At 42.2% G+C, this 14,633-nt stretch overlaps 1 protein-coding gene across 1 annotated transcript; it reads right to left on the reverse strand.

Annotated features, from left to right (window-relative positions):
- Nucleotides 1-685: 685 nt before the first annotated feature.
- Nucleotides 686-3,773, reverse strand: LOC134066110 (uncharacterized). Its single transcript, XM_062521317.1, has 5 exons — nucleotides 3,579-3,773; nucleotides 2,862-3,203; nucleotides 1,785-1,994; nucleotides 1,503-1,558; nucleotides 686-1,340 (listed from the first exon to the last, which is right to left on the reverse strand). The coding sequence occupies exons 1-5, from the start codon at nucleotides 3,619-3,621 to the stop codon at nucleotides 1,212-1,214; spliced, it is 780 nt and encodes a 259-aa protein (XP_062377301.1). The 5' UTR covers nucleotides 3,622-3,773; the 3' UTR covers nucleotides 686-1,211.
- Nucleotides 3,774-14,633: the final 10,860 nt, after the last annotated feature.

The raw sequence follows: 14,633 nt of genomic DNA on the forward strand, positions 1-14,633 counted from the left end.
AGCAGTCTTGCATGCATTATGAAGAATTAATGCAAAGTCCTGTTTTTAGTACTATGCACTAACCCATAAAAAAATGGGTCCCGACTCATTAGCAGAAAGAGGAAAGATTAGTGGTGTACCAGAGAGAAGAACATGTTTGCTAATGAGTAAACGAGTCCTTGGCTGACATGCCTATGTATTTGGTTGGCTGACATACCAGTTCATTTATCTATGCGTGTGTCGCAAAAACGGGAAACCTGCAAAAGCTAAAAACTGCATCGCACCATACATGCTGTGCTGCACTGACTTACCACTGAATTTCTTATCTTGTGTGCAGGATTTGTCACAGGGGATATTTCAGTGAATGTGCGTGAGTTGACAGCAGAAATGTGTGAAGGAAGTGGCAGAAACATAATGCGTTGTTTACTTGTCATGTGTGTAAACCTATTTTGGTGCATCTTTGTGTGTGCGTGCATGTGCATGCCTGCGTGTGTGTCTGTCTGTCTTAACATGTTACAAATGTTTATGGGCTGGCAAGAAATGTGTCCATAATGATCATTGACATCTATCAGAGAATTCGAAGGAATTCCAATTCCAAGGACTTAGCCGTGTGCTATTTCTTTATTTTTTGCTATTTTAAACTCTATAAATCAAGTCTATAAACAAGGAGCGGGAGAGAGAGAGAGAGAGAGAGAGAGAGAGCGAGCAAAAGAGAGAGAGAGATACATTGACTTACAATATATTTTTAAATGTGAACATTTACATCATGCATCATTGACCAATTTCACTTAGGGCACCCAAATAGCCAGCAGTAGTCCTGTACGCCACAATATACTTGTAATAAAGTATTCAGGCTATTATATACATGTATTTGATATTTCACAAACTTGTATGGAGCACATTCAGATGGGAAAAAATACATATTAGAAATTGAATGAAAACTTAGAAACCGATAAATGAGCAGTGAATTGGAGGCTGTAATTTCATATGACTATTGACAGATGCAGTCTCACACAGACCCCTCACTGAAGGCAGGGCAGAGATAATATTTTACAGTATTCCCTTTAACACTTAAACACAGATCTCAAATACTATTTCTGCTCTGAATATACAGTAGCCATCAGGCAGAAAGGCAGAGACCATGTCATGTTAGGAAACGTGAAGAACCAAGAAACGGGAACTTCACTGAGTACATCTGGTTGTGAAATTTGCCAACAGTGTTTGTATTTTGACTAAGAGCATTTGACTCCAGCGTAAAGAGTCTCCTCTTCTGGCTGAGTTGTCTTCTTCTTCTGCTTTTTCTTCTGTTGTTCACCCCTCTTAGCAAAGTGTACCGGAGCGTAGTTCAGTGTCTCATCGTCCTATGGTGCCAAGACCATAAAGAAGAATATTTCCTTTAATGTAGACATGATGTAAAACCTCACACAACACAGGCCTAAAATGTCTAAAATGCATTATAATAAACATGGCATTAATTTACTTATAGATATATTTTTTGCCATGTCTTTCACATCAATCAGTACCTGCCAGCTATTTTGATTTGACAGATGTGTGTCTTGTTGCACCTGGCAAGCTTTCTCTGTAAGAAATGAAGACGAGAGAGAACAATTTGTGTATATACAGCAATTCACATAATTTACATAATGACAAGCTAATAATGTATAGACCTGTATGGATTTAAACATCTCATCAAGTACCATAAGCGTTTCTAAGTGGTTTCTAAGCATTTAAAGTTTTTGTCACAATCACAGAATCTTTGTTTGATCAATTTGATCAGCAAGTTGATCGTTTGATCTCAGTACTACCTTTGCAGTGCTTGCACTCTCTTCTCTTGAAGCTCAGATATCCCAGGAACACAATCAGACCAACGCACAGGACCAGAGAGCCGCCCAGAGCCTTGAGAAGCTTCAGATCTGTGCGTTCCTCTTGGCACCCGGGACCTTGTGTAGAGTTCTTCTCATTTTGGGAATCATCAGTGGTTGCAACAACTGATGTGGAACCAGTGGGTGAAGTTTCTGTATGTAGAAATGACCCAATAAGTATAGTATTGCACTTCTGACACACACACAACCACCCCCCCCCCCCCCCCCCCCCCCACACACACACACACATTCATATATATATTTCTCAGAAGGTAATTCAATTAGAAGGATAGGGCAACTTGTGTCAAAGTATTCATTTAAAATAGATTTGCATTTTAGGCTATAGTAGACCTATGGACTTTCACTCTAAGTGCCACGGCTATAACATTACTCTTATAAGAATTTATTCCAAGGGTTTGAACCAGTTCATGGAACAAAAAAGAAAATAAAAAACAGTTGATAGATTGCTGGGAACAAAAACATGCTGGGAACATTTGCAATTCTAATTAAATGCACCGAACACGGTTCTCTGCATAAGACTATCTGACAAAGTCTCGTTTGACATTTCAAAACACTGCCAGCCAAAATAACACGCCATCAATCCTTTTCATACCATATGCTCATTTGGATGAATATTTTGGAGATGTGCCTTCAAGTCAGTTGTGGTATAAAAAGGCAAGTCTTGTTTAAATAGTATGCATGTATTTTTCAAGAATCTACTAACTTACTGTCTAGCAACCTTTTGTTTATATCACTATTATGCCAAGCCTACACACACACACACACACACACACACACACACACACACACACACACACACACACACTGTAACTGTAGCTCACTAGCTCAATAGATTCTGCTTGTCCTAAACTAAGAACAAAGTCAGACTAAATGCATCAGCTGTTCACTGTCTGTAGCTATATTTTCTTTTCTGGTGTCACCTTCAAATAACTTTAAATGCAAAACTCTATCCATTCCTGCATGTTCACTCATTTTCCAGGTAATTTCCATCACACTCACCTTTCACCAATAGTACAGCCACATTTAGGATCTTTGTTCCTGATGTGCCCCTCATACAGCAGTATGCCCCAGAATCTGATGGCTGAACATCTGTAATGCTTAAGTTAAATGTGTCAATTGTTCTATGAAGCCTAATATGTTTATTGCTACCATTAATCTGGTACTTGTACTCTTCTTTGCCTTGTAATTCTGTGTGTCCTATATATTCAAACCCTGTTTCACTTGTCCTATACCACATTAGGTCAATCCATTGATCCGATTTATTAGTCAGACACTTCAGGTGGATGTTACTCCCATGGTCATGTGTAAAGATTTCCAATGGAGTAGCAGCCTCTGCCATTCCTGGAAACAGACACAAACACGCTCGTTTTTAGGGGCAGCGGTACAGGTGAACAAATTTGAACAGGTGAACGATAATACACATGTCAACAAGTTTTGACGTAGAGACATGAGCAGGTCTGTTTTTATCTAAATATCTACTCGGCTAAAGAGGATAAGACCACAACAAATAAAACAGTCCCATCATATTCTGTGATAATGTAACTATATTGAATGCCCATAAAAATAATTTCATATATTTTCATAGATTTTGTCCATGATGCCCATTACATAATATGAATATGACCTCTGCTTCATCTTATTTTAGTATCTTCTTTGAAACAGTCACATGTTAATACAATTCCACACGTAGATTTTGATGTAATTCTGAGTACTTACCCAGTGTCAAGACAAGGGCCACCACCATGAACAGCACATCCATCTTGCTCTCGAACCGCTAAGCTGAAAATAATTACGGAGACCAGCTTCTCCTTTATGCCCAATTTTGCAAACTGTGATGGCCTCCATGAGGAAGTATGACAGTAGCTCACACCCCTTCACATTGTTCTGTTGATATCAGACATTAGGAAGCCATATCACACATATCACAATCAGAAAGAGTGGTCGAGTGTTCCTCATCAACACATTTTTAGATTCTTTGATCTGAGGATCACATTTTGGGGAGGGAGACACATGACTGACAACTTCCCTTCCTCAATTGTCAGGAAATGTTATAAATGTAGGCCTATTCCCCATTCAGACCCCCCCCCACACACACACACACACACACACACACACACACACACACACACACACACACACACACACACACACACACACACACACACACACACACACACACACACACACACACACACACACACACAAGATATTCTGGAAAAGGGCCTTTCTCTGTGTGTTTTTGTCTGCTGTTGTTTAGTTTTTGTATTTTATGATGTGTTTGAAGACTCTATAACATTGCTCGAACTTTTGACTTTCAGAATAGTTTAGATGAAAGTTATGACAATCATAGACTATTTAGGAATATTGTGACTGACTGTCTCAGATATCAGCATTTACAGTAATGTAGATAGCATTTCCATTTGTATTAGGCATACGTAATGTTGCGCTTATTGGTCATTCAATCTCAGTATTGTGGCATTGTTAACCCTCTGGTACGCATTATGATCTGAGGGGGCAAGATTTCTTTTGTAATGTTTTTTCTGCTTAGAAATAGTCACTTTAACAAAATTAGAAGATTTTTAAAAATATATATTTGTATTTTATTTTTATGAAAATGTTGCCTGTAGGCAACATTGTACCATAATGGAAAACATTAAATTATGTATGTTTTCTTATACACAAGCAACATTGTACCACTGTGGAACACTATCATAATCAAACCATAAATCATCGTGTATATTATTTTAAATCAGGGCTGTACGCTAAGCTTTTTCACTAGGAGCACAGGTGCTCCTAAATGAAAAAGTTTAGGAGCACAGAAAGAAATTTAGGAGCACTATGAAATTTCCTTGAAAACCTTCTTGCCTTAAGCAGGATACAGATCATTCACAGCAGTGGCAATCATAGTCTCTGCTCAAACCCTACACACAGAGAAAATGGCATGTCTTGTTTCTATTTCATATTTTGAATTCAGAATTTGTATACATTTTGTTATCAATTTATAGCATTTTAGGATCTGCATAATTACTTATAGCTTAAAATATTCAGTAAACTGAATACTTCATATTGATTACACTGTAATGATATTACAAGGGTGGTGTGTAGGTCTAATTGAGTGCCTGTCACTTTAAGATGTACGTGAACATAATTAGGTTTCATTCGGTTTTAGGAAAAGAGTCAAGCATAGTTCAAGGATAGGCTACATCATGTTTTCATTAAATAACTTAAATGTTCAAAAAACGAACAAAGGTAAAGACAAATATTTCTGGTGTAATAGAAAAGATGAGTGTCCACTGTCCAGTAACAACTTCTATGATTTAGGTAGCCTACCATGGCATGGCATCCTTGGTCATGTTTAATTGGCTGGGTGCTTAACTTACTCTACCATGACTCGTCTTGGAGTTTGGTAGGCTATATCTGTTATATCCAATGAGTGACAACCTCAAATCGAGCTCAAAATGAAACGTTACGGTATTCTCCTGATAACGTTAGTGGAATGGAATTAATGTGAATGTAACCTCCATACAAAGACGCAGAGTGGCTATATGATGCGCACATTTGCAATGAAAATGTTCCGCCTTTTTAAAGCAGGTGTAGCCTACACCAAATCGCGGTTAAATCCATCATTTAGACAACAGAATCAGTCGGATTTCTCTCATAGAAGTCAACCAGGCCTATGTCAAATGCAGGCTGGGGTGAAGCTATAACACGGTTATAGTTATAACACGGTTTCCACACTGTGTTTATCAACCGTGATAATAATAATATTTGAAATGAACACGGTAATTGTAGGCTATATAGTCAACATTCTTATCATGGTTTGCCGTTTCAACGGTAGGCTAATCGCTACAAAGTCACCAACTGATAACGAACAGATTGAAGAAAAAGAAGAATGGTTTTGGAGTGACATTTCTTGCGTGTGTGAGAGACAGCGAGGTTGATGCTGAAAGCGTGAGTTTCCAGCCAGGAGCGTTAGAGTTGTCAACTATGAAATTTGTATACAGATGCGCGAAAATTGTACTAGCCTATACTTTGATCCACTTGGTGTGGATTTTTAGGAGCAAAATGCGAATAAAAGGGTTGAATTCAGTACTCGCACCTGTGCTCCCATTTCATATTTTCAAGTAGCACAAATATATATATCCTCGCATTTGCGACGAGGTGCACGCAGTGTACAGCCCTGTTTTAAATGACTATTTATTGAAATTTTAAGTAGTAGAAAACATTACAATGAGCAAAATACACCCTGGCCTACTGTGATTGCCATTGTGGTACAATGTTGCCTGAGGGCAACATGAGGATTTTTGCTATTTTCTAAAATATGCATTATTTTTTTAATGCAAATGAAAATACATCTATGCTTTTTGAAGGATACAAACTTGAGGGAAATTTACACTTGTCTAGGGTAAAAATATGACACCCAGCCAAACGTGTGCATGTGCTGAAAGAAGGGTCAAACTAGCAGCCTGCAGGCATGTGACCATTATTTTGCATTTCCATTGGTTAGTATTAAGTTGTTAAGTAGTATTAAGTGCTATTTACTTATTCAAGGGATGACTCATTTTATTTCAGCAAGGTAAAATAGGCTATGTTGCCTACAGGCAACACCGTACCATAGTTTACTCTGCTAGTAAAGCTACAGCAGCAGGAGAGGCCAGTGGTGTGTCTCTATACTGCTGCCCACTGTACAGTCCACAGCTGACATTATCCATTACTTGTGCATTCTCTCACAGTGAAGGGAGCTTTCAATGGAACTTTCAAAATGTGTTTGTGCTGTCCAGAGGTAATGTTAACAATTAGTACTCTTATACATGCAACGTCATAGAATACATTTTCTGATCTGAGAGAAAAATAGACATAGCTTTGTCATGAATGCCCAACGTGCAACATACTGTATGCAAATCAATATGTTCTGATGAACAAAATTCAGGCTTTTCCAACTAATTGAATGATTGAAATTATTTCGATGTGTCCCACTAGGTGGGTCACTCAAATGACCCTTTTTAAAGGGTAACTTTATCATTGTACAGGGGTATAGGTGGTAATTGGCTTAAATTAAAATCTAGAAGTTACTTTCCTAGACGGAGAACAAAGCTAGCATTGGCTGAGCATTAGCTTCTCACTGCAGCTATAAATGTTCTGTTCTTCTGAGTTGACACTTTCAAATTACTTCCAAAATCATCCAAGTTGTTTTCATTTTATTTAAGCCATAGTAGAGAAGTCTCATAATCACAAGTTTACAGATATGTTATATCACAGATTTTACTCTTACTCATTCATATCTATTTTGCATTTCTACTTTATTGCATGAAAACATTGTTTAGCCAGGCAAAAGGAGAAAAGTTCAATTTACAGCATATTGGAATCTTTTGACATCAAAACCGATTCATTAAAAATGCTTATGGGGCAAATCTATAAAGGTGTCCGGTTGATGCCCAGTAGCTGCTGAGTTGCACCACCTAATTGGACTCCTCTTGTATTGAATCCCAGACAGTTTTTGTTAAATGCCTGTGTCCTCCTCCTGTGGAAAAGACACAAATATTGTACTTTATACTGTGTTCACAACTTTGTCACTATAATGAGACGCATGCACTGTTTCTGTACCTGACTGTCGTTCTGCACCAGAGTTACACCTCGCTGGAGTTTTTCTGTCAGAAACACATTGGTGTAAATATCAACTTAAATGCTTTGTCTGCCTTAACTGCGTTTCAGTTCACTGAGTGCACACATGAGTGGTGATTGCTGCTCTTCCTACCAGTAGTTCTCATATGGGTGATGTAGGCCAGGACTGCAATCACAGCCACACACAGGAGCAGAGCTCGGCCCAGACTCTGGACCACAATAGCCAGGGCCTCACAGTCCTTCTGCTGAGGTGTCTCACAGTCCTTCTGCTGAGGAGTCTCTGGGCTACTGACAATGTCAAGTGAAAAGGTCAAATCAAGGAGTGAAATATTGATGAGAGGCTTCTCTAAAAAATGATTAGAAAATGTGTGCATATCCCCATGGTAGTTATCATAGTGCTTGTAGTACCTGGTGGGTGAGGTGGAAAGGATATATTCTGTAAATAAATAGATCAATTACCAAATTATTGTAATACTGTGCTCCTAACACACACAAACACACACACACGCACACACACAGAGAGAGAGAGAGAGAGAGCGAGACACCCACATACAAATATGGCCCTAATTTCATGACTGTAAAGCTTAGGCCAAGTTAGGCTGAACCCGTTGGCCAGCTTCCCTCAGGCTCATTCCATGGTTGATTACATGGTCCACAATTGGGGGCAGCCGTGGCCTACTGGTTAGGGCTTCAAGCTTGGGACTGGAGGGTTGCCGGTTCGATCCCCGACCAGTCCACGGCTGAAGTGCCCTTGAGCAAGGCACCTAACCCCTCACTGCTCCCCGAGCGCCGCTGGTTGGGCATGGCAGCTAACTGCTCTGGGTTAGTGTGTGATTCACCTCACTGTGTGTTCACTGTGTGCTGTGTGTGTTCACTAATTCGGTTAAATTGGGTTAAATGCAGAGAAACGAATTTCCCTCACGGGATCAAAAAAGTATATATTCTATTCTATTCTATTCTATTCAATTGCAGCCCTGATGCCATCAGTATTTCTATTTCTTCCTCTTCTTCCCCTTCCTCTTGCTCCTCCTCGTCCTCCTCTTGCTTCTAACTTCACCTCCTTGTCCTTGTCGTCCTCTCCCTCTAGCTTCTTCCCCTCTGCTTCCTCTTAATCATCCTCTTCCTCCTGCTTCTTCACCTCCACATCTTCTTAGGCCTTCTCTAATTCTCACTCTTCCAGCTCCCTCCGCATGGACAGCTGCTTAGGCTGATTGCAAAGTGAGCTAATTGTCTAAAACAGTTTTCATGATGTGACAGTGTGCCAGATACTTAATAAATGGAGCAAATAAAGTAAATAGCAAAATAGAGTAAATAATAGCCATACATGTGTATAATTGTGCTAGGAGTGTGTTGGACATTTGGAAATTGAGAGTTGTGAAAAACAGAGAGTTGTGTTCCGCAAAAAAGAGTGCTGTGCAGCGAATTGTACCTACAGTTTTGCAAAGTGTGTGCAAAGCAGTGTTTGTGCTTTTAGTTTTGAAAACTCAGTGAGTGGTTTTGCTCTATGTAGCTACTACAGTTTTTTTCTGAATGCTTTCAGTAATTGCATTGATTACAGTGGAAGCTTATTGTTGCAGAGTATGTTCCACAAACAGAACACTTCAGTTACATGCCTGATATAGCCTCCCCGTAAGAACAGAGGCAGACTAAAATCAGCATCTCATTTTTCTGGTCAGGTGTCACTTTCAAACTATTTTAAATGTAAAACTCACTCATTTTCCAGGTCATTTCTGTCACACTCACCTTTCACCACCAGTACAGCCACATTTAGGATCTTTGGTTCTGATGTGCTCCTCATACAGCAGTATGCCCCCGAATCTGATGGCTGAACATCTGTAATGCTTAAGTTAAATGTGTCACTTGTTCTATCAAGCTTAATATGTTTATTGCTACCATAAATCTTGTACTCTCCATTGCCTTGTGCTGCTGCACGTCCTATTGTTCAACCCCTGTTTCACTTGTCCTATACCACGTTAGGTCATCCCATTCATCCGATTTATCAGTCAGACACCTCAGGTGGATGTTACTCCCATGGTCATGCGTAAAGATTTCCAATGGAGTAGCAGCCTCTGCCATTCCTGGAAACAGACACAAACACACTCGTTTTTACTCAGATGAATGTACAGCACAGGAAAGGAAATGATGAGCATGGTCCCTTTGTCAGTATTGTTTGTGTGTAATAAGAACTGCTGCCCCGAGGCAGCGGTACAGGTGAACATATTTGAACAGGTGAACGATAATACACGCGTCAACAAGTTTTGACGTAGAGTCAGTAGAGACATGAGCAGGTCTGTTTTTATCTAAATATCTACTCTGCTGAATAGCATAAGACCACAACAAATAAAACAGTCACATCATATTTTGTGATAATGTAACTAAATTATATTGAATGCCCATAAAAATGATTTCATATATTTTCATATATCTTGCCTGTGATGCCCATTACATAATATGAATATGACCTCTGCTTCATCTTATTTTAATATTTTCTTTGAATCAGACACATGTTGATACAATTCCACACATGGAGCACAGCGTTAGTTCAGGCAGGTCACGGAGTCTCGCTAGCTTCCCTGAATGGCCCAGCTGACTGTCAATCTAATCGCCCAGCTGATTGCCAGCTGAGTGCCAGCCGGCCTAGCCTTGCTTTCATTGGTGGAGATCATTGAGAGCGCTTATTTAAACTGCCTTTGCCAATCTGCTGCCATCTGCTTTTTCTGCCATTTTGCCAAGAAACTGTAGCGTAAATGAAAGTGTGCATAAGCCTTCTGGCTCTTACCCTGGTCATGTCTCTTCTACATACGGAGGACGAGGACATCGGTGAGAGCGATGCCTTCCAGACCCAAGTAGAAGATCCAAACGATCCCGTTGATGTTGCCGTTTCAAACCGGCGCAGTGCTCGCCTCAAAAAAGGTAAAAGCGCACCCAGCGCTCCGACTCCTGCCTTAAACGAATGGTCAGTGCCACGAATCCTGGAAGCTTTGTTCGCAAACAACATCCCAGCGCCCGTAGGAGCCTCACCCGAGGAGCTGTTCGATCTGCTCCCGGAAGGCGTTCGTGCGGAGACTCCTCAAGGCTTAGATCCATCCTCGTCTGCCCCAAAAAAGGCTTCGGAGAAACGGAAGCACTGCGCGGCCGTAGGGTCTTCGTTCTCAACAGCGGCGAAGAAGGGTCGGAACCCCTCCCAAGCAGGTGGCTCCATGGAGGTCAGGGGAGACGACACGGGCCTTCTTCCTCTTCTGTCTTCCATCCAATCCACGCTCTCCAACCTTAACTCCAGGATCCAGTGTATCGAAAATGGAACCTTTCCAGCCTTCTCCAGTCTAGCCTCTACACCTGCTTCCGAACAGCAGCTCAACGACAACTTCCACCAAGCAGGGAGTTTCGCCGCCCCGCGAAGAACCCTGGGCACTGCAGTCCCAATCTCCACCGGGACCCCCTTCTTTCCTCCTGCCGCTGCAATCTCCTCTCAGCTACGAAGCCAAATCCTCGCAGGTAAAGACGTTAATCTTGTCAAAATATTGCTGTACTCTGAAGTCCATGACCGACGCGTGGTGGATTGTGGGGATGTTGCGGTAACACTCAAAGACAGCGATCCCCGTTTGTCAAAAACACTAACTCTGCCTCAGTTCTTCCTAGCCTTCGGAGTTTTCAGGGACGTAATATGCGAGGTGTATCCAGACCGTAGAGCCGAACTGGACACTTATCTGTCTATCATAGCAGACTTAGCCTTGTCATATGGTGGGACACGATTTTATGATTACCATAGGTCCTTTTCTGCTAAGGCTGCCATGTTCATCCAAAAATTTAATCAGAGACTGGACTGGTCTGTTATTGACGTAGCCCTCGTCAGCAGGCACTTCACAGGCCATCAAGTTTTGTCTTGCAGCTTCTGTGGCTCATTCTCGCATTGCTCCAATCTTTGTTCGAAATCCACTTCCGCTGTTAAACTGGAGAATCCATCTAAGGTGACTCCTCTTACTACACCTCTGTGTTATAACTTCAACGGAAAAGCGTATGGCAGGGGCTAAAAATCATGACTGACTACAAAGCCCCACCCCCCTCCTCAGGAGGTGCAAATAAGGAGTTGGTAAACAGCCTCAACACTTTCTTTGCACGCTTCGACACCTGCCGTGACCAAGAGCCCACTGCAGCATGTAAGGAGAGTGGCGGAGTAGGAGGGAACGGAGGACCACTCGTTCTCTCTGAACACGATGTCAGGAGGACATTCCAGCAAGTGAACACCAGGAAGGCTGCAGGACCAGATGAGATAGCTGGACGAGTTCTCAAGGTCTGCGCCGACCAGTTGGCACCAGTGTTCACAGCTATATTCAACCTGTCCCTGGCACAGTCCATCATCCCCACATGCTTTAAAAAGTCTACCATCATCCCCATACCCAAAAAGCCCAGCCCAGCCTGTCATAACGACTATCGCCCAGTTGCACTCACCTCTGTGGTGATGAAATGTTTTGAGAAGCTGGTCAAGGCCCACATCTGCTCCTCACTGCCCAACACACTGGACCCTCTACAATTTGCGTACCGGCCCAATAGATCCACTGGGGATGCCATTGCTCACATACTACACACTGTCCTATCACATCTGGACAAGAGCAAGGGGAAAGTGTTGAACTATGCGAGACTGTTATTTGTTGACTATAGTTCGGCCTTCAATACAATTCTTCCCTCCACCCTCATCTCGAAGCTCAGGAGCCTGGGGCTGAATGACGCCCTCTGCACATGGATCCTGAACTTCCTGACAGAGAGACCCCAGGTGGTGAAAGCGGGCAGGCACACCTCAACCTCCCTCACCCTCAACACAGGGGCCCCCCAGGGCTGTGTTCTGTCCCCCCTGCTGTACTCCCTGTATACGCACGACTGTACAGCCACCACAGACTCAAATACCATCATTAAGTTTGCTGACGACACCGTAGTGGTAGGCCTAATCCACAACAACGATGAGGCGGCCTACCTGGAGGAAGTGAGGTGCCTGACCCAGTGGTGTCAGAGAAACAATCTCCATCTCAACGTCACCAAAACTAAAGAGATGCTGGTGGACTTTGGGAGGAAGCAGGTGCGAGACTACACACCCTTATCCATCAATGGGACCCCTGTGGAGAGGGTGGACACATTCAAGTACCTCGGTGTCCAGATCACTGAGGATCTGACATGGTCTACCCACCTGGACACTGTGGTAAAGAAAGCTAGGCAGAGACTGTACCATCTAAGGAGGCTGAAGAAATTCAGAGCATCCAAAACAGTCCTGCAGAGCTTCTACTCCAGCACCATAGAGAGCATCCTGACTGGGTGCATCACCGCTTGGTATGGTAACACCACCATCCAAGACCAAAAGGCCCTGCAGAGAGTGGTGCGTTCAGCTGAACGCACCATAGGGGGGCAACTCCCTAACCTAAAGGACATCTATACCAAGCGGTGCAAGGACAAGACCACCAAGATACTCAGAGACCCCAGCCACCCAGACTATGGTCTGTTCTCTCTGCTTCCCTCAGGAAGACGATACTGCACACTGGCGGCAAGGACTGAGAGACTCAGGAAGAGTTTCTTCCCCCAAGCCGTCCGGCACTTAAATGGAACTGACTGCACATAGCACTTTCTACTCTACCTGCAATAGCCCCCCCCCCCCCCCCCCCGACATCTTGAATGTATTGTTGTTTTGTTGTTTTTGTTGTTGTTGTTACTGTTTCTGTTCTATGTTAGTTTGTATGCCTCTTTTTACCTAGCATGGAGCCGACTGTAACATTTCACTGCATTTTATGTATGTGACAAATAAAATCTGAATCTGAATCTGAATCTGAAATGTATGTAGGTTTTACAACTGCAAATTTGTTCATGCTTGCAGTTATTGTGGAGACGGGCATCCGAAATCCGTATGTCCTCGTCGTGCCCGTCTGCAAAAGAAGAAATAAAGCCCTCTACTCCAGTCAACATTCCGGAGCTGGGGAAAGAACTTAAAAAACATCCCAATCGTTGTTTCGTCAATTATTTGATTACTGGACTCGTCCAAGGATTCATGGCTGGGTTACTATGGTTGCCAAAAAAGTCATTTACGTGCCGTAATTTGCAGTCTGCTTTAAATGAACCCGAAACAGTTGATGTCCTAATAGAGAAAGAGATCACAAAAGGTTTTATGATTGGCCCTTATCAAGAGTCGCCCTTTCCTGTCACCCGCATCAATCCTATCGGTATAGCTACGCGTAAATATTCGGGGAAGAAACGCTTAATAATTGACTTATCTGCTCCTCACCACAACGGAGCTCAAAGCATTAACAGTCTGATTCCCCTAGAAGCATTTTCCTTGTGCTATGCCTCGGTAGACCATGCTATTAAAATCATTATTCAAGCAGGAAAGGGAGCTTGGTTGTCAAAGGCAGATATTTCGGATGCATTCAAAGTTATGCCACTGCACCCCTCACAGTGGCATTTATTCGGTGTTAAATGGAGAGAACAAATTTACTTTTCCGTAAGGCTTACTTTCGGTTGTCGTAGCAGCCCAAAGATTTTTGACACTCTGTCAGAATCACTCTGCTGGATCCTCCTAAACAATTGCAAGCTCCCTTTTGTGCTTCATCTCTTGGATGATTTTTTACTAGTGGACTACCCAAATTCAGATCCAGGTAGATGCATGAATGCTTTGAAACAAACATTTAAAAAACTCGGCGTTCCTCTATCCGAGGAAAAAACACTAGGTCCACTCAAACGCCTAGAATTTCTGGGGATCGTTCTAGATAGCAACCTTATGCAAGCATCCTTGCCTCTCGAAAAATTAAATCGTATTCGAGAGGTGATGAGGCAAGCTCAAGTTCGTTCTATGACAAAACGAGATTTGCTTTCTTTATTAGGACATCTAAATTTCGCCATGAAAATCATTCCTCAAGGTCGCTCTTTCATATCCAGACTCTTGGACCTAGCTAAATCTGTAGGAAACCTCCATGACGATGTTAATTTGGATTACGGCTGTAGATCAGAGTTGCGTTTCTGGAGTTACCTGTGTGATAATTGGAACGGCATTTCTTTCTTCTATAACGAAGAACACGAAACTTCTGCGGCCATGAGTTTCTATACAGATGCAGCCCCTTCAGTCGGTTTCGGAGGGATTTTTAAAAATCAATGGTTCGCGGAAGCATGGCCAAA

This window comes from Sardina pilchardus, chromosome 19 (genome assembly GCF_963854185.1).
Source record: "Sardina pilchardus chromosome 19, fSarPil1.1, whole genome shotgun sequence".
NCBI classification, from domain to species: Eukaryota; Metazoa; Chordata; class Actinopteri; order Clupeiformes; family Clupeidae; genus Sardina; species Sardina pilchardus.